Source organism: Lytechinus variegatus, chromosome 18 (assembly GCF_018143015.1).
Source record: "Lytechinus variegatus isolate NC3 chromosome 18, Lvar_3.0, whole genome shotgun sequence".
In the NCBI taxonomy this organism is placed as follows: Eukaryota; Metazoa; Echinodermata; class Echinoidea; order Temnopleuroida; family Toxopneustidae; genus Lytechinus; species Lytechinus variegatus.
Genome location: NC_054757.1, coordinates 4,066,586 through 4,093,017, shown reverse-complemented (window position 1 = coordinate 4,093,017; position 26,432 = coordinate 4,066,586). Strand labels below are relative to the sequence as shown.

Below are 26,432 nucleotides of genomic sequence, written 5' to 3'. Positions count from 1 at the left end.
CAAATGCACATTTATTTTGCGGTAGTAAAATTACAGTAAAAGTGCTGCTCCTCAATTATGATTAATCCTGTGTGAACTGAATCTTGTAAGTTTTCGAGAAATACCTGTAATGGGAATGTTAGGCTGCCATTCGCTTATGTCGATTTTGAGTGGACGTGTACATAAATTTAACAAATATGTTATATTGCAAAATAGTCCTGAAAATTATTTTACATGAAATACATATGATAATTGCAACAGTGTATTACATATAGACTGGTTTTGAATGAAAGTGGGATAAACATTATTGCTGTTACATAATGATAACAACAATACCGGACTGAAAATATTGAAAAAAAACCAGAATCTAGATAAATTAGAAGGATGAAGATATCTAACTTAGACAACCTTCCTACAGGTAAGATGATAGTCATACTCAAATATGAATTCATATGCACAATATTACAAGTAAACAATATTCGTGTGAACAGTGATCTTTCAAACTTAAATGAATGTTATTATGAAATAATTTGTATCAGACACGGATTCGGGTTTATCAAATATCGTATTTCAAAATGGCCACATCATACATTGTAATATAACACCAACACAATGAACATAATATCCGGATTCTGGTGGTTTCTTGAAATTATGCTTTAAAAATAAATTCAAACATTGATTTATTAATTTGTAATGGTTTGCGCAAGTTATGAACCCATCAACGAAATACATGACTTAATTTTGTCAAACTTTTAGTCCTTAATATATTATGGTGGAGGTAATGATTTTTTTTTTTCAGTAAAGGTTTTTTTTTTTCAGTAAAGGTGATTCATTGAAATCAGACTTTGACCAGAACTAATTCGTCAAAGGAGGGGACAGATCTAAATTACAAAAACACAAGGTGGTATTTTTTCGATTGCGTTTCGCAATCTACAGTACATATAGGCGTTCCCTAAATCTTCTCAAATTTCTTGTAGATTAACCACAAGTATGTGAACTTGGCGGCCTCTTAAAGTTTATACAGCTTCCAACCGCTCTCTGTTCTCTTTAAAAAAATATGCTGCGTTTCTTTTTCTCACAAACCTTTAGCTCCACTGGCAACATACCACTACCTACACACATTTCTGTCCTCCAATTCTAAATATTTCATGTTTTAATATTTAACCTACTTTCACTTGTATTGGAGATGGCACGAGCCCACCAACTATGTGTTTAAAAAGCGCATGCGGAGCAACATTTTGGCCAATCGCCAACAAGCTTTCGAACTAATGACTCGCAAGGCGTGTTATAGCTTTAATATTGCATGTCCTATTGGATGATCGCACGGCGTTAACTTTCTTGTTGGGGGAATACGACAACGATTAAATGGTTCTGATATAGGAGAGATAGAGGAAGAGAGAGAGAGAGTGATCGAGTGGGATGTGGGAGGTAATGGTGATGAGCTAATGATGTCACCAGTGAGTATGTAGGCTGTTATGGTTCAGCGTTCGTGTCTCAAGAAAAACTTTCCATCCATAGAGGATGACGTCTGTCTTCGGATTGTGTTTTGTGAATCAAACTTGAAGATGGTGTCAAGGTCGCGTACATGGGACTTGATTCAGATATTGAATCATTCTAATAAAGCCTCAAAACTTTCCACTGTGGCTCGGGTATTACATTAATGATTAGTACGGGAAGAATCTGAATTTGATGACCGAGTCATATTGAAGTCAAACACTGAGTAAGTTTGAAGTGACTCGGACTGCCCATCAGCAGTTCGCCTAGTTGACTTGGGGCAATTGTACCAATGTGCAATTTTTACACCCAGCTGGATGTGTTTTTATTGAGAAATAGCTTAGGATTATGTTTCACATTTCCGTTTACTGCAGGACCGATCGTTATCCGGCGATTCCCGACGAAATGCCTGGATTGATTATGACACATGTACCGTCAGAATTGTCTCGCCGAACTGCCCCGAATTTCTCCGAAACACCAAACACCCAAACCGCCACCGGCACCTCGATCAACTGCAGCTCTGCACGCCAGCACTTCAGCACACCACAGATGACCATCTCCACGGCTTCTCACCCGACGTCATCGGCGTCAGCCCAGTACCACGGCGGTGCCGCATCAACGATGATGTCGGCATCGTCGTCGAGTCGAATTGCTCGACCTGCAGAACGTCTTCGACTTCGTGAATGGCTGAAAAAGATGATTGAAACTCAGGCTATCCAGGGCTTGTATTGGATTGACAAGGAGCGACAGATTGTGAAGATACCGTGGAAGCACGCGGCCAGGCACGGGTGGAGCCGGGACAAAGACGCTTGCCTTTTCAGGGCATGGGCGATTCATACAAGTAAGTTCTTTAAATCATTTTATGGTGATGTTATGTTGTGATTGAACGAATATTCGTTGTAAAGTAGCAAAGGAAAATAATTTGTGAATGCTGGTGGGATTGTATTTTTATTCACTTAGAAAAATGGCTAACAATCGCAAGTACACGATTCAAATTCATTGTGTACGAGCCCGGGCATGCCGGGTGTACGAGTCGGGTAAATCTTTACTGTGCCATGTTTGCGTAGAACACAACTTACACAAGAAGTGATATATTTTTATTTCCGAATGTGTCTTGTAATTTTGTATCTGGAGAAAAATAGAAAACGAATGCCAGGTAAACTGAAATGATAATGAAACTAAATAGTTAATGATTATAAATAGATCCGGGAGAAATTTTTCCTAGTTCTGTATAGAAAGTAATAATTCAAAATATATATGCCGAAGAGCGTGTTATTATTGCCAACTCATCAATCTAAATCGATATACAATCGACATATCGTGACAAATTTATATCACAGACATTTATGTGAAACTAGTTTGTAATAGACCCAAAACAAAATTAATTAAATATAGGAAGAAAATAATATGTTGAGTAGGAAAATTATGTGATAAAAAGACATCGTATAAAGAAAATCAATCATCTTCTAGTTTGAGCAATCCTGAAATCATTCTTCGGTTTATTAATATTATCATTAATGATATTGTTAATATCGTTGTATTATCATTTATTATTGTCATCATTATACTATCATTATTATTGTTATCATCATCATGCATTGTTTTCGTGTCATCATTATTGGTATACACTTTAAAAACAAATCAGTCAAAAATGACTAGTTAATAGTGTCAGCTGGGTGCAACTGTTATTTTAGTCATATTTGACTGTCTTCTAGTCGCATTTTACTAGAACAGAGTTATTTCTGACTAGAATATGTGTCAGAAATGTGACTAGACATGTCAGTTGCACCAGCTGACTACTGGTCTGGTCAATGTGACTGATTTGTTTTAAGAGTGTAGTACAATTATTTCATTATTATTCTTATCGTTACTATTATTATTATAATCATCAATATCATTATCGTAAATAAATTGTATTGTTAAACATGTTAAAGAAAGTAGTTGAAATTTCAATGAAATATTCAAGAGAGTGAATAATTGAAATTTAATTGAAATCTGCACACTATTTTCATCCATCTGTTTACTGGTTTTGTAAACAGATGAACCGCAGACCAGGTAAATCACCCGAAGTGAAACTTGACAGGAAATATTTATATCAATTAATTACAAAAAATATGCTGGGATAAAAATCAATACTTCCTCTCCAAAAATTGGGAAAATAAAAAGAAAAAATCAGATCTTTGACTTTCACCTGAACCTGATGCAAAGCCAGCAGACAGAACTGGAGTAATTAAAAATAAGTCAGATATCCCCACCCGCCTTTGAACCGGAAGTAAACAGTGGCAGTACACTTCCTCTTTTGGCCCAGATCCTCTTCATTTTCCATAATTCATATATTTGGCTTTTGTCTTTCATATTTTTGGGGTAAATATATAGTTTTATAGTTGTTTTTGGAATCACATGTTACGCGAGCTTATGACCACGTGACACGACATCCCATTCCTGTTTATAGAAAGTTGGAAAGTTTTGACTTCTAGTTTTTTTAACAAATCAAAACTTCTTTCATTTTCATGGATACAAATAAATTAAAATAGATAAAAAAATACGAGAGCTTACAGTAATATAAAACAAAATACAAGGATATTATCGATAACAAAGAAAACGGAAATTTTTGCTTTTTAGGTTATTTGCCTGTTTAAAGTTGAAGCCCTGTGGATTCGTGGTTTTGCAAAGGAAATTCTCCAAAGTTAGTTAGTTTAGAAAGTTGTTTAATAATCTGTTTGTTTACGGGCAAGATAACTTTGATTTCACTTTTATTGTCTGATTAATGACTTAACAAAATACACTTGTATCGTATTTGTGATGTATTAAAAAAAATTAATTAGTCCTTGTAGAAAGCAAGTGAATAAGCGCGATTCAAGTTGAAACTAAAAGGGATGTTTACTTTTTGGAGGAAAGGGGAGGGGCCTTTTGGTGTTTCATTTTCCTTCATTTCTGATCCATTAATCTTATATTTTATTGGAATTAGACATTTTACAAATTTGATTTCGAAAATACATTGAATCTTATTATCCATGCATGTTATCCATGTGTGTGTTTTTAAGTGTCGCGATCATATAGATCAATTCAATCATTATTCATCATCGCAACTGTTAAGTTTTGTTATACCATGATTTTTCAAAAGGATTAAAATACAAAGGAATATAATTATTATACAGTATGGACTTAAAATTTATAGGAAAAAGCAAAAGGTACACATGTTTGTGTATGGATATTTTTAGGGTTATCATCATTTTTTAATAATTATTTTTGCTTGATTTAGTCGTGTATCGTGCAGCATGGTCAGATATCGGTAATTTTACTGGAGTTTTTTCCAGTACGGATAATTTCAGTCCATTCCTATGCAATTTTAGTGACACTACGTTTGAAGTCAATTCATTCTCGCGTATGCATGTATAGTAACCAATTACTGCAGACTGAGTCAAAGAACTTCAACGTACATTGTGTTAGCTACTCCGGGGATTTAGCCCGCCCGGCGTTTCCCAGAAATCGGCCGAATGAATGAGGGCACCAGGAATAAGCAAAAGGTACACATGTTTGTGTATGGATATTTTTAGGGTTATCATCATTTTTTAGATAATTATTTTTGCTTGATTTAGTCGTGTATCGTGCGGCATGGTCAGATATCGGTAATTTTACTGGAGTTTTTTCCAGTACGGATAATTTCAGTCCATTCCTATGCAATTTTAGTGACACTACGTTTGAAGTCAATTCATTCTCGCGTATGCATGTATAGTAACCAATTACTGCAGACTGAATCAAAGAACTTCAACGTACATTGTGTTAGCTACTCCGGGGATTTAGCCCGCCCGGCGTTTCCCAGAAATCGGCCGAATGAATGAGGGCACCAGACTTACTACGAGTACAGTCACCAGTTCGGAATGGCCTTATTCGATCTTTTTATTCTCTCTCCCTTTTCTTCCTTATTTCATGAATGGAAAGAGTGTTTGATCCGTTGCAAGATGACGCGTGCTCCATGCAATATAATGCCTGTAAAATTGATATTATGTTCTGATCAATAGAATCATATGATAATGAATTAGGCCTCAATGGCATACCTCTATCTCACATCACAAGAAGAAAATAGTACTATCGGTACTCCCTCCATGACCATCTCCTAAAGTTCCTGACAAATCTAGATAAATTATAAATTTTCTTTTGTCGCACACAAGAAAACATGTCGATAAAATACAATTTCTACACCGAATGCTTCCTTGATATTCGTTTGAGGAAAGAAAAAAAAATGAATTCAAGTTTCAAGGGAAGCCCTTCCGAATGTTGGCACACAGAATTAAGAACAAGGCGATAAAATGGTCACGGTTGAACACTCTGTTGGTATTCTCTTTCTTCTTCTGCTATTCAATATCAACAATAGAACTTCTTTTGTTGCAGTTCTAATAGATTTTCTGCGTGTGTGTTCCTACTTAAAACATTGGTTAGATTTTTGAAAAAAAAAATCAGCATACCGCAGGCTACAACAAACCCGTGCACTAAGGACAAACTGATAAAATAACATAATACTCCACTATAGTTTCCCCAAAGCAACTTCAAGTATTTTAAACATAATTCATTCCAATTCTGGAGCAAACATGGTCTGTATTAGTATTACGAATATTTGCATATTATTCACCCCAAAAGTTATCGTTGCAAGTTGATTATGATATTTCAAACTATTATACTTATCATAATAGGATTGTTAGAATAATCAGCTGTATTTTGATTGACATAATGTGTCTAAAAAAACTTCTTTTAGAATGTAAATGATTTCGGGACCCTTTCTACTCTGTTATTGCCTCGATCTCCAAATGTTGCAGATACCAAAATTAAATTAATATCCGCAATATTCGTTATTTTTTTTCGTTAAGAAGAATAGACCGAAACTTCCTTTCTCGTTCGCAAGTTGATATAAAGATTTTACAGTTCACTATATCTCATTTGTCTAAAAATAATGATGTAAAAAAATATGTGAGAATGTACAAATTCGGGACCTATTCTACTCAATAACTACCGTTACAATGGTGCATACCCCCCCAAAAGAAATAATAATAGTAATCGGCAATGTTGGTTTCTTTATAATTATTTTTGTAAAGAAGCATCAAAACGGGCCTCTTTTTCGTCCTCAAGTTGATAAAAAAACAGTTCATTATCTCTCATTTGCATTTTTGACAACCTTGGGCTACGGATGCGCCCCGTGTTCATCTTCAAGTCGTTATGACCCAAAACAGTAGTTGGTCTCATCAAGATGGTCGCGGGACACCCTTGGTCTTGGACCAGACTCGGTAGTTGGTCCCAAAACATTGGTCTACCACTAGTCCTGCCACGCGTGGCGTTGTTGGTTGTCACTCAAATTGTGGTTAATTATGAAACAGAGCATATCGCGACAGGAGACCACGGGCAAAAAAAATATTTAATCACCTAAAATATACCTAGTTACTATTAGGATATCGCAAAAAAAGTGAAATTAAACTATAACGATTGCTATCACACAAGTTAAAGATTGAATGACACTATTCTATAAAAGTACGGTAGAATAGAACGAAAATAAATCACCCAATCGTAAAAAATAAGTTTGTTGCACAAGAGCAAATGTTTCAATGTATCGGTGGTATACTTATAATTAATCAGAAAATATTTATTAACAATGGGCAGTTCCAAATTCAGGATGTCATCGGTGTTGTTGTGACCGTATTTACGATATGAGCTAAGAGGATATTTTTACAATAAAGAATTGGTTTTTGACTTGCTTTCCGTGCTATTATAGGATCATTGCATGTTATTTTACCTGTATCACAGGAAGAAATTGAATATCGTATCCACAAATACATTTGTTTGTATAAAAGAGCGGTTACAATGTAATGTAGGTGTCTGATCTTTGACCGTTGTTCTCGTCGATGACAATCTAACCAGAGAACTTATCTATTACGTGTACATAAATGTATGGTGAAATCATCAGGAATATGTCGAAAGTCAGGGATTTCTGGAATCTTATAAATGATAATGTTTATGTTTATAGGACCGACTCGTTTTGTTTTTGAAAATTAATGATAGATCATTTAGGCCAACCATATTGACGGAGTTAACAAAATCCCAGAGATACACATTGCGCTGAGACTAGAGCAAGAAAGACCAAGTTAGTTCGCCTCAAGTGTAGTAAAATAAGAATACGTGTATTTGTACCCATAGAAGATGAATAGTGGCTTAAAGCTAATGTGCGATGAAGACATACAATCAATTGATTCTTCGAAAGTAGTAATCAATAAATGTTCTTCCCCTCTTGATGTACCGCGTATCAATACACCTCTATGTGGGTACATTGTTTCGGAAGCGATTGGGGGCACTGGCCGGAAAAGGGTGGGGGGGGGGGGGGGGGGGCAAGGCCCTGATGGTGTTGCAACATTCTATTAAGATGTTGGCAAGATGTTGCCTGGTACACGTGGTGTTTAAAGGTCTGCTATTGGCAACGCTGATCAATTATGAATGAGACATATTAAAAAGCATAGCATAACAATCGAATGCGTTGTTCCAACTTCCAACCCATGTCACAATGGTAGGAGGAGGGGGTCATCCGATCGTCCATTGTCATCGGTGATGACTCAAATGCCTCAAAGACGTTCTTGAATACCGTTGCCAGCATCTCGCCATTGCGGATATCAGGGATAAGGAAAGTAGAAGATGACAACAATGGCAATAGGCACATCAGATGGGTTGCAAATGTTTAAGACAACGATTAATTATGACAGAAACAGGGGATGGATACATCCACGGATGCCTTATAGTGTTTCTTGTGTCTTATGCTCCACATGGTGTAACTTGGTGACTGTTCTAAAAAGCACGTGCTAGACGCCCACGCAATTTTCGTCACATGACTGTCAGAAAATCCCCTTGGGAAGTGAAGGACGGAGCGATATGGATGAAAGAATTCGAGAACAAAAAAATGTAGATGGCATCGGGGTCAGCAAACTTTCCCGTCTTGCTTGGCTTGAGGAGTTCGGGAGAGGAGATGTTGGAGAGATGCGTGGGCGACCCTAATTTCGCTGCGGTCGCACCCCCATCGCATCGCGGTATTGTCATTACTGTAATTAGATCTGCTGGAAGTGGGGAGCATCGAAGTGGGTTACCAAATGTCGCACTGAGTATACACCACGTGCCTTGTTGAAATTGAACTTGAAATTCCTTGCTTATTTTATTCGAAGGTGGAGGCCTCGATGAATCTGAGGTTAAGAATTTGAAGCATAAATAAGTGACACCCTCTTAGATAAGCACGTGCAACGCAGCAGCCTATAAAAATGAACATACTTGCTATAATTCTGTGCCTTACAGTTCGAAGCAGGGAATGGTGGTCCTTTTTATATGCAGATATAGAACGAAATTGTTGGAGACCTCTTTAAAAAACACACACAAAAACGTTATTCCTGACTAAAACGAACAACTTCCGGACCTTGCCTATTTCCCTGCGCACGGTTGGCGATCCATAGATTTTGCCATAATTTCGACATTTGGGCCTAAATATACAGAGTGCAAACAGTCATCCTCGAATGTATTTCTACGGACTTGCACAAAGACATATACCAACAGAATCTTAAAAGAAATGTTTTATTTTATAATTTGAACGTATTGTCTTGTCTACTATATACCGTGATATTAATACTAATTTGCAGATACCGTGTATTTTTCTGAATTGCAACATAGAAGTTGTTTTCCAGTTCTAAAATAATGTTATTATCGTATAAAGCACCAAATACATGATGTACAGACCTTCTGGTTTTCCAGAAAAAAACTCTATCACAATGACAAGGACAACGTTACACAGAAAATGAAACTTGCCTGAAATGGTCCAAGGTATTACTTTACCAGCAAAATTATTTATTTTTAATTATGCATGTCCTTCCCTATTAAACCAAAGACCTACTAGAATATTTTGAAACATTGATCAGCTGAGCCTGAAATCACGGGATTGAAAGTATGTCATTTCTGTTCAACCAGTTAATGTTTTATTTTGGGTGAGCGGGAAGGAAGGAGATATGTCGGCTACCACTACGGTATCTTCAAATTATTTGTCAAATCGAAAGGAATAGTAGCGACGCTCATAAGAGGAACAGGACATAGGAAAATATCGGCAAAATATACATTTTTATCAATAATTTGATAATCACGACTTTCAATATCTCATCTTGATTTTTTTTTCAAAATCCATCGGAGTAAAACCTGAGCTATTTTAGGGGTATTCTACTGATTATTTCGCCGACTGGCGGATCCGGGTGGGGGGGGCATAACCGACCCTTCCCCCTTTTGAGAGGCACAATTAAAATCAGCAATGTATAATGCCGTTAAAATACAAGTGTGCCCCCTTATGTTTACTTGTCAAATTTTCCTCGGGGAAAATGTGCCCCCCTTTTGAAAAATGCTAGATTCGCCCCCGATTTTGCCCTCTCACCTACATTGTGACTTCGATGATTTCACCTCCAAATAATTTTGGACAGGTGTATCACTTTTATCGAAATTGTCGATTATGTCTACTTATTTTTATATGAATGAACATTGGTACAAATGCCTATAATGCTTTCATACAAATCTTACATTCTTTTATATTATGTTTGGTTCAAATTCATAATTGGTTAATTTTCAAAAGTAACGACCAATCTTAAAAATCTATACGCATTATCAATTTAAGGCTAATTCCAATGATATCGATAGGCCTATTCGCTTTAAAGTCCTGTATAGGATGATACCGGAAAGTTGTTGAACCATGATGGTGGTATTACACACTTCTAATGTTCAGATAAGATGATCATTTTGATGAAAAAAAGGAGTCAGGTGTGGCAGGCAAGTCAATTATTACCGAACATCAGAGAAACTACCGTGTTAACGACATTGATCGTTTTGATTGTTTCCAGTTTACACAGTTAACATTATTAATCGTCCTTACATTCCATTTGTACAACTGTACTTCGCTGCGTGGGCGTGTAATCTTTGTCGCTGTGGTTTCTCAAGTAGTCTGCTCAAACAGACCCTTGTATAGGAAAACACGAGCACTGCGATCGATTCGGTCTGACACGGATACATTTCAGTCAAGCCTCGTTGAATATTATTCGAATCATGTCACCCTATATGGTCCACATAATGTTATTTTAACTTGCTATTTGTACACAGTTCCTCAATGCCGAGTTATTATCACAAGTCATGTCCACGGAGTTATAATCGAATGGAGTATTTTGTTAACGGGGTTCCCAATCCGGGTGTGTTACATACTCCCAGCCCTAACCCTATGTATTTCAACAAATTTTAATGAGACTATAAACGAGATTAATGGACATCTTTCTATTTTGCCTAATTTGAATTATTTATTTCAAAATAGAAGTACCTCAATGATGAGTTTAAACCTATAAATATGACCACACTCGCACGCGTCTCGACCCCAAAGATATATGCCTCAATAGCCAGTTGCAAAATGTAGTACCATCTTTATGACAAATCCTCCTTGAAATAGAGGGAAGAATAAAGATCATCACCCTGTACGGTTAAGCATCATAAATTATTATCATTGTTCTCTGGGGGGTATAGGATTGTCTAGGGTGAGCTGGGGGGGGGGGGGGGCTCAGTCTTTAAAACCTATGGAAAATAAAATAAACAATTGCTATAATCAACAAAAAGACCGATGTTATGTTCATATGCATTGAAGATGACCCCCTCCCCCGGAGAGGTGACACTCTTTTCGGGGATTAGGGGGGGGGCGGTTACGAGATGGGGGCCCACTGCCCCGTTCCCCAATCTCAATGGCCGGCGTGGCGATTTAACATACTTTACCTTGGAAGAAAACGCGAACAACGGAGCGCTGAACCACACAAAGTAAAAAGATCATAAAAGAGAAAGGTATATAAAGAAGGACTCGCAGCTGGTATAATTCACCCAGAGTTTGTGGTTAAGGTGGAAAATAAAGCCCTTTTCTTCTTTGACATTCCAGTGCTTGGCCCGTGCTTGTTTAAGCGTTGACAGAAAAGGAGAATGGTGATAGAAAAGCCCTAACACAATTATTGTGCCATAAACCATTTACCATCGTTGTGGAAATTCTGAAAAGAAATCATAAAAATGGGACAAAGAGGGACAAGACAAAGAGTGACAGTTACAGAAAATGACTTTGTGTAAAACGCGAATCCGTGATATTACAGTATTAAAGCCCTTTTCTTCTTTCGCAAAGTCATGTACACGTCGTGATGACTATTTCTCTTCGCACATTGTCCAACACCAAAGACTTTCCATTTTTATTCAAAAATAGACAACACTTATTTCTGCTCGTTTGATTAAAATATATATTTTGTGCCCTATTATCCATTCATTTATCCATAAGTTATGGAATGACAATATTGAATTTGAATCGAAATTATTTTTTTTTTGCATTTTATGTGTATTTACTTCTTCATTTATTAGGTGATATCATGTCTATTAAATTGCATTCACCTCTTCATATTTTACTTTTGTCCATTAGTTTACCATCTACGTTCCTATATATTTACTATTTCATCAGTCTTAAAGCAGCTTTATTTCTGTGAGAAGCCCGTAAAAGGGCTCAAAGCAAAGACTACGTTTACAGGCGAAATTTCTTTTGAATGAATGTGACTGTGAGTAAAACGGCGCGAATGTAGCGTTTTATTGACCTTTCCTCTCCCTGGAGAGCCAACGTCTTGGAAATCAAGTGCAAGATCACATCTAATCTTTCATCATGTCCACCAACTCTTACGCCATGATATATGATTCATATTATATTCGACATTTAAATATACTTTTATATGACAAGCGACAATCTGTTTTCATCGTAACTCGATAACGTTTTGCGAAGAAATTTCTGACTCGTGGTTGCAAAGTCTGCTAAAATTAAAATACAACTTTGAGTTTTAAGAAAGAGAGATTTTGCTTGTTGCTAGTATAATTTTGTTCTTCTTTTTTCAGGAGGGGTGGGTTTACCAGCTCTAAATTAGAAAATTTAAAAGTGGGGGAACACTAATGGTGTATGTAGATAGGGCAGAATCACTCAAAGATGCCAGTCATCATGATCGTGATGATGGCTTTGCTATTTTGAATCAATGTATAGGGTTCTTAGGATTCTTCTTTGTTTTATATATTAATGCAATATTTTTTATGGAAGAATGCACCGCGATCTTTTGTTACTTTGCAAAAAAAGAACACGTATACCATTTTTGTTGGGAGTTATGTTCAGGAATCGAACGAACTTGTTCTTTATTAATAATGCAACAAATCATGCATGATACAAGATGACAAAAGTGCCACGCGTATATTTGAGTCATCCTTACATCGTTTTGCTGATGCCAATCATTCATCCCCAATCAATTATCACCTTATTAAGGCGACGTCGACTTCAAAAGCGTGCGGGAGCAGCGAAAATCCATCATGACCCAAATGTTGGAAATCAACTTAACCCGGGTGACTTTATTTTTCCAAGATTTTTACCAATGGTGGCCGACACCCAATGAGCAGCGCAGCTGGGTTCGACAGCGCAAAGTCAGGATCAAGTGCCCCGCCGCCCCGGCCCGGTATGCGGATAACTGGTCGTTGAATCATTCTATTTGAATAAAGTATGTCGGGGAATGATTCAAAGTGAGGCGATTTTTCCAACATCTGTTGGAGGGGCGCAGGGGCGTCTATTTATTATGATGATGATGGAAGTGGGATGAGTTGATGGGGTGGAGTGGGGTTGGGGTTGGCCGAATTGTGTTCTTAAAGGACAAATCCACCCCAACAAAATCTTGATTTTAATAAAAAGAGAAAAATTCAACAAGCATAACACTGAAAATTTCATCAAAATCGGATGTAAAATAAGAATGTTATGACATTTTAAAGGTTCGCTTCATTTCACAAAACAGTTATATGAACGAGCCAGTTACATCCAAATGAGAATGTCGATGATGTCACTCGCTCACTATTTCTTTTGTTTTTTATTGTTTAAAATATGAAATATTTTGATTTTCTCTTCATTGTCATGTGAAATGAAGTTTCATTCCTCCCCGAACACGTGGAATTCCATTATTTTAACATTTTGTGCTTCAGGCAAGGAGGACCTAATCATCAAATTCGTAAAAATTGAAATATTGTATAACTCAAACAATAAAAAACAAAAGAAATAGTGAGTGAGTGACATCATCGACTCTCTCATTTGGATGTAACTGGCTCGTTCAAATAACTATTTTTGTTAAAAATAAGCGAAACTTTGAAATGTCATAACTGTCTTATTTTACATCCGATTTTGATGAAATCTTCAGCATTGTGCTTGTCTGATTTTTCTCTATTTATTCAAATCAACATTTTTCTGAGGTGGACTTGACCTTTAAATCGTTTTACTGGAACCAGACACTCATGCAACAGTATATGTTAGCAATGTAAGCACTAGTGATTAACACCATAAGTATTATTCAATCCTTGTGCAATATATTGATTATTAGGTCAGTTAAGAAGATTGAGACTTGCAGGTATTATCAAGGTACCTTGGCAGGATACCTAACGAATGCCGAGATGGTTATTTCCAAGGGAGTCCAAGCAGATAAAGTAACTGATGATAAATACCACACTTAATATTGTTGTTCGATCAACATTATATAGCCTCAAAGTTCATGGCAAACCATAATCATCGATGTATTTTCCATTTCTCCTTCACGAGTTTGATCATTTTTGAAACCGCAGAAAAGTACGACCCAACGACGGACAGTCCGAAGGCGAACCCGAAGGTATGGAAGGCCAACTTCCGGTGCGCCATCAACTCCCTACCGGACATCGAGGAACTGAGGGAGAAGGGGAAGACGAAAGGCAACGATGCCTACAAGGTCTACCGTCTTCATCCGAAGAAGACAAGGAGACAGAGGGAGGAATCGGAAGGTATGTTTGCTTTAAAATGTTCTCTGACAACAACAACAACAACAACAAAAACAGCAATATCATTAACGACAACAACAGCAGTAGTAGTTGCAGCAGCAGCACACGGTAAAAAGTGGGGCGTTGAAATTGACACCACGTGGGTCGTTTCATAAAACTTGTTTTAATTACAAATTTGAAATAACCGTTAAAAGTAACTGAAATCCTTCAATCTGACTGGCTGATAATAAATTTGTTATAGAAGTTGTACATGAAACGGGACCAATTTTTTTAAAATTAAAGTTTCAAAAGCATTTTAATATTATGTTAATGATTTACTTTAGTTCAGTAACATATCGACTCCGACGGCTAGTGATAATAATGAGATGATCGATTACTTGTTTATCGCCAGAGCCGACTCAAGAGTTATTCAAATTTATTTTCAACACCTTAAGGGGTATTATGATAACAGTGATGAATTATTATGGTTATATATATATTATTATGATGCATTTTATTTTGTTAATTAGGAGGATGTAAAGTGGTTAAGAGACAAAGAAGTTCATCTAAGAACAGGGCGAACAAAACCGACAAGAAACATCGGAAAAGAAACAGTCTTATCATTCCTTCCTCTGAGGTAAGAATATAGTTTTTAATCAAGTAAGTCATGTATTGTTTAAAGTTTTAAACATGATTTTTAAAGTTCTAAACAAGCTGTAAAAAGTTCAAACAATTTAAAAAGAGTTTTTCCCAATTGTTCAAAAGTAAAAAACAACAACAACAACAACACAAACTTGTCGTTAAAGCGACGGGCCTAACATGCCTGAACAGCGTGTTATTTTTTTGTTACTGTGTGTAGGTTTAATGTAATTCTGTTCTCCAGTGAAATATGAACGAATATAACGGCTTTGCCAAAACGTAATTCGCTTTAACGAAGAATAAGAGTGAATACGATTTACTTTAATTATCAATGTTAGCTGCTCATTTTTAAAATTTTTATTAAGAAGTTCTTATTAAGAATTCAAGATACCACAATAGCTTATGGTTTTACCGTTTTAATCATGTTCATTTCTGTAGATTTTCCTCAATCACCGCAAGAGCAAATTATAATGTTTGCGCTGTTCGATATTTTTTTAGTGATGTTCTGAACAGTTCCATACCCATTTTTTGTGAATCACATCATTGAAACGAAAATCTTAATTTTACATGACATCTTTTTTTTTTACATCCAAAGAATCTTAAAATGGATCCTTCTTCGATGACCAAACTCCCAAATACGAGCAATGAATTAAAAGAGGACCTTTTGAAGCAGAGGATGGCTGAAATACGGGCTGCAAAATCAGGTAAAAAAATACTCATGCAATCGCAATCTATAACTTCTTGTATTAAAAATGTTCAACAATGCTATATTCGACCAATGGGCATTCGCTTTTAAAACATCTATAATAATTAATGATGGAAAATGATAAAACGACTTCCTGTAGGTCTATGCATTTCCCGATCGACAATAATTTGCGGTAAAACAATGGTCGTTAATTAAAATGAATGACATTTATTCTGCATTTGAATACAAATCAAATGTAAGCATTACTAGATTAACAATGGCAAAGTGTACGTGCTCTTGGTATCAATCGATTGGACCTCTGTTCTATATTCGGTGACTTTCGTGGAAAAACGACGAGTAATGTGGATGACTTCCTCTCGAAAGTAGAATATCGGAACGATTTAGGTCAAATACAGTGCGTTATAGGATGGACATAACTATCAATATTTCTGAGAATATCCGCTTATATTTTTTTGTCGGATAGCGTATGCAGAATGCCGAAGGTGATGATTGTGTGTGTAGGAAATCCTACTGTGATATTCAAAAGCATGTTTTTACTTTTGAAGTGTTCTGTATCTCGGGTGCATTATTGAGAAAGAGGAAACAATGGGTTATTCCCTCGGGGCAGTCCAAGGCGTCAATTTTGTGGAATTGCTCTGACCTTAGAATTCCTGGAAGTCTACTTGGGTTTTTAGTTTTACGGTCCTTCTTCATATTAATGTGTATAGATTTTTTGTTATTTGTATTTTGTATACTAGTATTGTAGGGATGATAAAACAGAGAAATATAACAAAAAATAACACCCTTTACCAGCAGACAAGGTGTTTTGATTATAATTGCCCATGAGATACCATTTAGAGTACTGGTGTGCAGCATTCGAAAAATCATTAAATCCACTCATTTCTTTCTCAATGAAATTAAAGTAGTAGGCTCTGAGAATTCATCACTTTTGATTCTTTTGGAATCCGTGGTGTGAAATTCTTGTCATTTTATATTCCATATTCCTAAAAAGTGGTGTTAAGAACAGTCAATGCTAATAATCATGATTATGTTCCCAAAGGAGTATACCAAACCCTCACCATTCAATAATATAAGTAATACAATGAAATAGTTTAAGGAATATAATACCTCTTAATACAACTAGAACTCCCATGAACATTGTGAATAAGAACAGCATTGTGGTCCTGTCGTGGTCTAGTGGTTCTGACTCTCGCCTTTCAAACAGGGTCGTGGGTTCGAATCCTAGCCATGGCGTGTTTTCCTTCCGCACGAAATTTATCTACACTGTGCTGCACTCGACCCAGGTGAGGTAAATGGGTACCGGCTGGAAGTAATTCCTCAAAAATAGCTGTGCGCACCAGAATCGGTAGATTGGCTTAGCCGGGATAATATAGAAGCGCCTTGAGCACCTAGCAAGGTGGATTCGTGCGCTATACGTATATACGTAGTGGAGCGTTGTGGCCCAGTGGATTAGTCTCCGGACTTTGAAACAGAGGGTCGTGGGTTCAAATCCCAGCCATGGCGTAGTTTCCTTCAGCAAGAAATTCATCCACATTGTGCTGCACTCAACCCAGGTGAGGTGAATGGGTACCTGACAGGAATTTATTCCTTGAAATGCCCCAGCGCTGTAAAGGTTGCGGGGCTAAAGCCAGGGTAATAATATCCAAGTCCTTTGGAAGCGCATAGAGACGTTATTTATAATGTGTTATGCGCTATACAAGAACTGTCTATTATTATTATACAAATCCTATATTATATTATTTATCATTTTATTCTAAGAAATGCTATTTTGTGTTTTTTTTAGATCACATGAGCCTGAACTTCAAGTGTGTTTTCAAACCAAACGGCTTGTCGTCGACATCGGTCTCATCAAATAACTTACTGTCACCGATGTCGCCCCCGTCCACCCTCCAGTCACCGATGACCCCGTACTCGACCACATCAAACGGTGTCCACTTCGCATCACCGAATGCGTACTCGTCCGGCATGACGCACGGTACCTGCGTTTCACCGTGCAGCACCGTAGCGTCGACGCCAGCGAGCACGCCGCAGTCGCCGCCGCCGCCGTACCAGGTCGTCATGAACAGTCGACATGAGACGCAATACCGGATTAACATGGATGCGACGTTTGAAGTGAGCCATCAAAATCAAATAGGATACGAAGGCTACCACGGTAAGTGGATGAAATCATAACGCATTTAAAAATACCATAGGAAACCCAATGATATGCAGCCACTTTAACTGAACTAAAAAAAAGGAGAAAAAATAAGCGAGATTCTTCGACCGAAATTGTTTTGACATTTTTGTTTTCGGTTTCGAAAAAATTGTCATCAGAAATTGCTTCAGTTACAGTATATAGGCTTTGCCATCGAACAATAACGACTGACGTGACTCTCAGTTGAACCATTGTCATGCAGAACATAAGCACTCCTTACATTAATTACCAGAGTCGTCATGAATTAACCAAAACACTGGTTTTGTTAAATGTTTCTAACTACACTCGGGTTGATTATGCATTGTTGTTATTAAGCGGTTAATAGTTTATACCATCCTCAAATTTCCGCCACTTTGACCGTGATCCGGCATAGACAAACAAGTGCAGAGGAAATATTCTTCGCTGCTGCCTCCAACGCAGAACTTACCCGAAACGGAATAGGCAGGCTTGTACTTTGGAGTCGGCAATTGGAATCAGCTAAAAATACATATAAAAATAACATGGGAATGGAGCATACGGTGACTGCGGAAACTGTGGCGGTGATCGCAGTTCCCCAGTGCCACTTGAAGCTCCATATTTTCCCACGAGATCAGTTTAACCGGCTGAATTGTTTATTTATTGCCGATTTATAAATCAACCCTTGTATTTTATCCATTTTAATCTTTCATCTTTGTCCGTATTTTTTTTTTCGTCTAGATGATCTGAGTGACAGCGATTCATGCGGGACGATGTCGGAAAAAGAAGTAGCAGATGTAAGCAAACACTTCAACACTTAATTTTAAAGTGTCATAAACATAAAATCATGGCTGTGAACGATCCAATGCATTAGTATTTTCTAAACCATTCATAAATCAAATGTAGGATGTTGTTCGTATAAAGTTTGATCAATTCTACAGCAAAGTTATGCATGAACAACGATAATAAAGCACAGAAATCAAATCCCATAACGAGCTAGCATAATGTCAACGGCAATTAAGTAAAATAATGAAAACGCACACGTCTATCGCTTAAACTAAAAGTTTTTTTTTCAATAGTACTTCATATGTTTATAACATATGCACGAAGAATAAACCATTTTCTCATATTTCTATTATTTTCATTGTTCATTATTTACGAGTATGCTTTGTGTAGGCGATTCACATCGTTCATTCGTCTGTAATTGGTCATTTGCACTGATAATGAAGGGACATACATGGACATAAGGAACTTCCAAAACTTACTCTACATAAGGAGTCGTTAAAACGTTACAATATCATGATATTTATTTCTTATCGCTATTCTATGGATATAATCAAGAAATTTCTCTAATAACATATCGCGAAGCACAATATTGTTCGAAATTATTTCACAGCGGTAGCCAAAACAGCGCATGCATTTGCATCTCTGCGTCGAACCTGTCTGGTGTTCTTTTGATTACCTTTAATTAATTTTTAATCAGCAATCCACTCTTCCTTTCCCGGTGGGGTACCTTTTCACAGGTGTATGTATGATCATGAGAATTTAAACCCAAATCATTGTAAAAAAAGAATCAGGTTGTTTTTAATGAAGCGTTACGCTCCAAAGCCGACTTCCGAAGGAATATAGACTTTAGCACGGAGCTGTGGCTTGCCGCAGGGCGCGGCAAAGTTAATTATCCAAGTGATTAGTTTACAATGTCAGGTGATTAAATCGAATAGATGGATTTTGATGAGAAAATCGCGTGATTGGGTCTTGAGAGCCGGTAATAAAGTCGAATTTGATTTGTTTTGGTTAGGGGGATTCATGTTTGGATAGTACTTGTGTTCTGTTCTTTAGGTGGGAAAATGGTAGCGCATCCGATCGTTGCGTTGTTTATGTTGAAGGAGGATAGGTCTACGAAAAGTGATTACTTCATCAGAATTTATGTAAAGACTATATGATTTTCGACTGACTTTTGTTTGATTGTATATACACCGTAGCGCGAGCTACAACATAGAAAGAATTGCTGATGTAATTCACATCATAAGTGCGTTATCTTTTGGTACTCGGAGCTGTCAACCCAAATGGCTGACGAGCGATGCCGAATAATTTTCATACAAAAGGTGCAAAGTCACTTCCTCTATTTTTCCCGAGAATTAAATACTTCAGACCCCTCTCTAAATACTCATTATCCGCATTTAAATGAAAGTTAGAAACTTGACTCGATTTAAAATTTGAAATACTTAACGCCCACTTAAAGCTAAAACGTATTTATTGCTTCCAAATGGACGCCGTATATTTCATCTTCGCTATCAATCCCAAAGATTGTTTAATCGTCGCCGTCGCGTCATGTTTTTCCTGTTCGAACGGTAGAATAACGCTGCCCCAAAATGAAAAATGTATTACTGATCCAACTGATCAATCAAACAATGAATGAATCAATGAATTTATAAATGAATCAATCGATCTTTCTTTCAGCTGGTGATTCAGTTGAAGGAGCACAGTCCAGGGTATAGCTCCGGGAGCAGTTCGCCGCTGGACGGCAACAACAACCTGGACACCTCCATGGATTATAGCTCATGTTGGACCAATCACAGACATCCAGACGAAAGAGTGTTCTTCGGCGACGCGATGGCCATGGCAAATAACAGTGAGTCTTCGAAAATAAGATCTTTAAGAAACTTTAAATGTCCAATCAGACAGTCCACATTCCCTGTTCTCAGAGAAAATGGAGAACTTGATAAACTATAATTTATGGATGCCAAGATTCAATATGAAACGGTGAATTGTTTTAGATAAATGCGCTTTTGGCGTGAGACTGTTTAGAAGTGTCGTTTATGATAAAGGTTTACAAAAATAAGAATGGAAATAAAGAAGTAAAGGATACAACTTAAAGGAAATTGTATTTTATAGATGCGTACTTTTCAATCTGTCGTTGATGTAAGAAATAAATAGAAATTATTTTATGAACATCTATATTTTTTATTTTTTTCTCTCACTAGGAGTAATGGCGGGAGATTTACCAGGGTATGAACAAGCCCCTTTAATGACCCAGATCAAAGTCGAACCCGAGACCCAACACCCCATGCAGGCACACCACCACAACTCCATGATCAACGGTTACGCTTCGGCAGCTTCCCTCGCGGGCCTCAACACGCAACATCAAGGTACATCCCAAGTTTACACATTTTCAAAGTAATGATAATAAATAAATAATAGTAATATAGAATTTGTATAGTTCACGTACCCACCTTGCTAGGTGCTCAAGGCGCTAATTTAAGCTAGTCTACCGATTCTGGTGCGCATAGCTTTTTGAGAAATTACTTCTAGCCCGGTACCCATTCACTTCACCTGCGTCAAGTGAGGATAAATTTCTTGCTGAAGGAAAACACGCCATGGCTAGGATTCGAACCCACGACCCTCGGTTTGAAGGCGAGAATCAGAACCACTAGACCACGACGCGCCCACAATAATAGTAATGGCCTTATTATTATTATTATTATTTTTTGGCACAATCATCAAACATAACCGACATGTACAAGCTCTAGGATGAAGAGAGTGTCATGAATGCCGAGAACGCAAAAAGATTATATAAATTTAAATGGTGATTTTCATTTCATAACAACTGTTATGATTAGGGCAACATTATTGTTAGATTATATTGCAAGGAGTGTGAAATTCATATTGATACATGTAAGCCTAAAAAATCTTTTGTTCTAGTGGTGCCTTGACATTTGCTACTTTCATCCCAATTAAGTAATAATAATAATAACATTGCTCTATAAAAAACACATCACACAAGCAGATGATAAAATGTTCTACTTAATGATCATTAGGGTATGGCTGATTCTGTAGTCATTTAGCAAATTAGCCATGGAAGAATGTGTCGCCTGGGCGAAATGTCATTGAATTATCAAATTTGAACAGGCATATGTATTTAATTACGGAAATGGAATATTGATGTTGAAATTTGTGCCCCGTTTTTGATCGGTGTATTTTTCTAAGAAATTGATTGGATTGAAATTCATCAGAGAAGAATCAAAACAAAATTTCAGAGGCCTACTTGAAAATCTTTGTTCCGTTATGAAATTTTCTCAATGCCCCCCCCCGATGTTTGAAAACTGTAAATGTCTATAGTAGTTGAATGGTGTGCTTTGTGATCTAAAGACTCAATTTCTAAAGACTCAATTGTGCGAAGTAAGCAGACAGAATTGTTTAATAGATAAACATGATACCACTACTGCGATGAGGAAGGATAGATTGTCTTGTTTATAATAATTGAGACAATTGATTGGAAACTGAGAGAAAGTGAAATTTTAGATTCTTGTTATGAAGATAAATGTCGTTGAATATACATTTCTTACAAAGTGAATAATTTCACCCGGAAAAAAATGCATCAATTAAAATTATTCACGTAAAAGTGGCCAATGTTTGAAGTCACTATTTAAGGGACATGGCTCGGTTTTAAACTAACTTTGAATGACTAATTTTTATCAAGAATTAGAGTCAAATTCCTTGGTTAAAGGGATGCCTTTTGAGACATCGCTGTTTTACTGAAATTAAATTTCCTCCTTTCCGATTTCATTTCATGTTACAGATCCGTATGTTGACTCGAACTATCTCCTCCATCAACTCTGAGTCTTCATGGGTGAGAAATCTGGATGCAGCCGCTTTGTAAACCAGTTTGAACCAGTCGTGGGCGGTTTAAACCGAATCGAACTGGAAATACTTGGACTGTGGCACTAAACATTGCTGAAAACTGACCATATGACTTCGGAGGAAATCACATTTGAAAACATGAAAGAACGTGGTATATTTGTGATGTACTTGGAGATGATTTGTGGGACATGTTTGTGAAATATCATCATGTCAGCGTTGAAGGATGTGTGATTTTGCTAACTCCGAAACATTTCATACTTCCGAAGCGGTGCCTGCATGGATTGGCGGTCATGAACAACGTGGTGAAAGTGCACTTAGCTTGGACTTGCTATGCATCAAACAAAACTATTTCGAGAGTTCTTCCAAACCTGTAGGAGGTCCTTGACGACAGCACGTACTTGAGAGACTAATCACTGTTTGAAGTGGTTCATGTTTGAAGGCGAGGGACCTTGTGATAATTGTCTTCGGTTTCGAGGGATACTCGGCAGATACCCGAAGACCGACGCTTCATGAAAGGGGCCGAAGCTACTTCCTTCTTCCTCCAGCTGAACAAAAATCAATCGCTACTTCCGACGAAAGCAAAATAAAAATGCTTCAATTCGTATTATCATAGATTGCTGTGGATTAAAAAGGACAAGTTGAGCAGAATTGTGCCTATTTTTTTAAACATGTGGTTTGAAAAATTTAAATTGTTGACCATTTCTTTTTCATTTTTTAAGGCAAGATTTTTGTACGTGATACACGTCTTCCATCATTATCACAAAAATATGATCTGTTTTTATTCATCCATTGAGATACCCTTTTTTACAAGTCTCGGTTTTGCTTTGATATTAATTTTGAATGTTTTCTTGACTGAAATTCGATCTCGTACGATTCGTTTATTTAGATTACAGTATTGAAAAGTTATGCTGATAGTTGTTTGATGATATTAGACAATGACAAACGGATACAAAACCGTTTCGAATGATTACACATCGAAGTAGAAAAAAGGGCATGAACTGAAATAACTCTGAATAGACATCAACGTACATAGCGAATGCAGCAGTCTTTAGTAGTGGATTTTGATTTTTATGACTTGTGATTATAATGATCAACCCAATTTTCGTAGAAATAAGTTGAAGTGAGTGCGTCTGTGTAGATGTTTGCAGACTTAGATATGAAAATGAATTACGAATGTATATGACGTCTGCATGATTTTCGTGTAGAATAGAGTAGAATCTTCGAGCGCATTCCTTTCTTTAAAAAAAAAGTGTTGTATGGAAACCATTCTTTCGGGCAATTCCGTAAAATATTCATTTTCGTCACGTCCAACATCCGTTTTCTTTATTTATATTTCAATTTTGTACTACTTTGTACTACTACCAATGGTAGCTTAACAAATTGCACTTTTTTTTTCAAGAATTCGAAATTAGAGATAAGTCAATTTCCGTATGGTCCAATGAGGGGGGGGGGGTAAAGTATATTTCATGGAATTGCCCATTTTGTAAACCTATGCAAATAATTATCTTTGAATCCACCGAAGACGAACAATATGTAAGTATATAGCTTATTCACTCTAAAGCGACCCAGTGAAAACGACTTAGATTAGATTGATCCAACTTATTGTATTATTCTTGTCAGAAATGACTGTGTTCGAGACAAATAGAAAATTATGACTAAAATAATTGCACGTATTCGATCCTTTCATTCTAGTCATTTTGACCAAGCCAAGTAGCCCTGAACATATTTCTTGCAGTTGATTAAGGTTCTTTAAGAAGTCATTGTGAAGTATTACGTCATTTTGTATGCAAAATCATTTCGAATGTTTGTTTTTGTTGTGAATCGTTCCATGGTGAACCACATGCTCTTATTTTAAACATCTCATTGTGTATTGTTCCTAACCATGTTTGACATGGACTGTAAAATATTGTAAATAGAATTATAGATGTTCCTATATAGCGTCATGGTTTCGTGTATATACATTTTTATCTGTTGTGCGCTCTAAATTGCCTTAATTGGTCGTCGCATATAACAGGCTGTCAGAATTCGAGTCATGTAAGGATAGAGTCGTATTGATATAAGTCCATTTCCGTTTTTCGTTTCCCTTTCTTTCAACTCCCCCAGTTTCATGTCTCTTAACCTCTCCAAACCTCCTCAAGGGCCTAACATTCATTTAAGTGACGACGCCCTCTTATTATTTATTAACCAATGGGTTAGTTATCGGTGTCATATCGAAATAAAACTGCTAAAATTAGTCTAGCGATGCTCTATAATGGCAGCACTTCTTCTCTTGTATTATCAATCAATTACTTTTAAATCATCATCACCGCCCGTATGACATGTATTTAAGAGAGTGAGTCGGCGAGAGAAGGGGAAATAATCCATCTTTTATGTCAATCGAAAGTCAGACATCCGGGTCTTAAATAGAATGACATGCATAATAATAAAATACCTGTCGATATAAGACGAAGTTTATTACGATGTTCTATTACGGAAGCGAAACAGATCACCGAAACAATGATGCAATAGTAATATTCATAGTTTTCCGGACAACACCCAACACCGACAACTTCCATTCGAATTAATTAGCATGATCATAATAGCATTTAATTAAGGAAAACAGTGTTTGTAGGTGGCTTAAAGTTAGTACCGGCACCATAATACATCGCTCTTTGAATTACGAAATCAAGCACGCCTTTGCTCTTATTCCGCACGGCCACCGTAACGCAGGGACGACACTAAAAGCTCACATTAAGCCTTTATTTTGTAGCAATATTATTGATGACATAATGAAGGCAATTTTTTTTTCTGACCAACATTCCATACCACTTCGAATCATGTCAGATACTATATGAAATGCCATCGATCCCTCTAAAGATATAGTAACTTTGTCCATAATTTATAATGTAATTCACTGATTTAGCTAAATATTTCCAATATTTCGGTCAGACAGAAAGGCTAGAGCTTCAGAATTCAAGTGGTCGGTTATTAATCAAGTTGTCTATATATGATTATGTGATAACGGTACCACCAATAACAAGAATAAGTGTTGTAATAACACCTATAGGTGTAAAACTAACACCACCAATTTAACACCGGTGTAAAATAACTGGTGTGGTCCTCTATGTACACCGGTTAACACCACAGTTTTTGCTGTGCACGCGGTTTGTCCGCTGTGTGCTCTCATCAGGCATGATAACCACCTCGAATACTTGATTTGGCGCCTTTTAGATAGTTAATGACTTCCATTTCGTATAAATTAGTTTATGAATCGTTGAATATACATTAGAAGGAGTTGTTGTATACCTCCCATTCCGTCGGAAGCCATTTTCCACCCTGGACAAAATTCATCCCTTTAAAATCTAAACATTGTTCGTTAAAATTAACCGCTTTCAAAATAGTTTCATAATTCATAATGAATATTTTTTTCTACTGCCAAGTGTCCCGTCGTGTGTGTCTGGCATAATGTAACAAACAGAACTTCATATACTTTTATTTCTTTGTTGTAAAAATCTATATGTACTTAAATGACGTACTTAACCCTGAATACTTTCTTTAGAGGTATAGATAGAACTGAGTGTGGAAATTAAAAAGACTGGCCATACAGTGTATGGTACGCGTTTAAAGTAACCTTTAAAAGGTCTATATTGATAATTTCATTTTACTTCTTTTGATGTATATTAATTCATATTTTGATAGCTGTGATAGGTTTGCTCGAAAAAATTAATGCTTTCGTTAATCAAATGGCATGGCTTTTTTCATGCAAGTTTGTGAATCGTCACTTTATCAATTTCAGTGCACGCTTCGAATCATAAAAAAGTGTAAATTGTACCACAATCAATGAATTATTATATTTTCTCTAAAAAAGACATTTCTGTAGGATTTTTGTGCTGTATAATTGCGAATTGCTTTGAATGCAGTTTGAATGGCGTAGTGATTAACTGATTCCGTAGGATTAACTGTATAATGAAAAGGATCTACTTCGAA

At 36.7% G+C, this 26,432-nt stretch overlaps 1 protein-coding gene across 4 annotated transcripts in view; it reads left to right on the top strand.

The window, feature by feature from the left end:
• LOC121431622 overlaps nt 1–25,258 on the top strand; it is a 34,461-nt gene extending 9,203 nt beyond the window's left edge. For 2 of the 4 annotated variants that reach the window (XM_041629206.1, XM_041629205.1), the window contains exons 2-10: nt 1,848–2,314; nt 14,164–14,355; nt 14,862–14,968; nt 15,566–15,674; nt 17,460–17,828; nt 18,567–18,622; nt 20,286–20,457; nt 20,810–20,974; nt 22,405–25,258. In XM_041629206.1, the coding sequence (XP_041485140.1) occupies nt 1,879–2,314; nt 14,164–14,355; nt 14,862–14,968; nt 15,566–15,674; nt 17,460–17,828; nt 18,567–18,622; nt 20,286–20,457; nt 20,810–20,974; nt 22,405–22,445 (1,647 nt within the window). In that variant the 5' untranslated portion in view covers nt 1,848–1,878 and the 3' untranslated portion in view covers nt 22,446–25,258. The other 2 variants (XM_041629207.1, XM_041629204.1) reach the window with 2 other exon arrangements.
• Nucleotides 25,259–26,432: the final 1,174 nt, after the last annotated feature.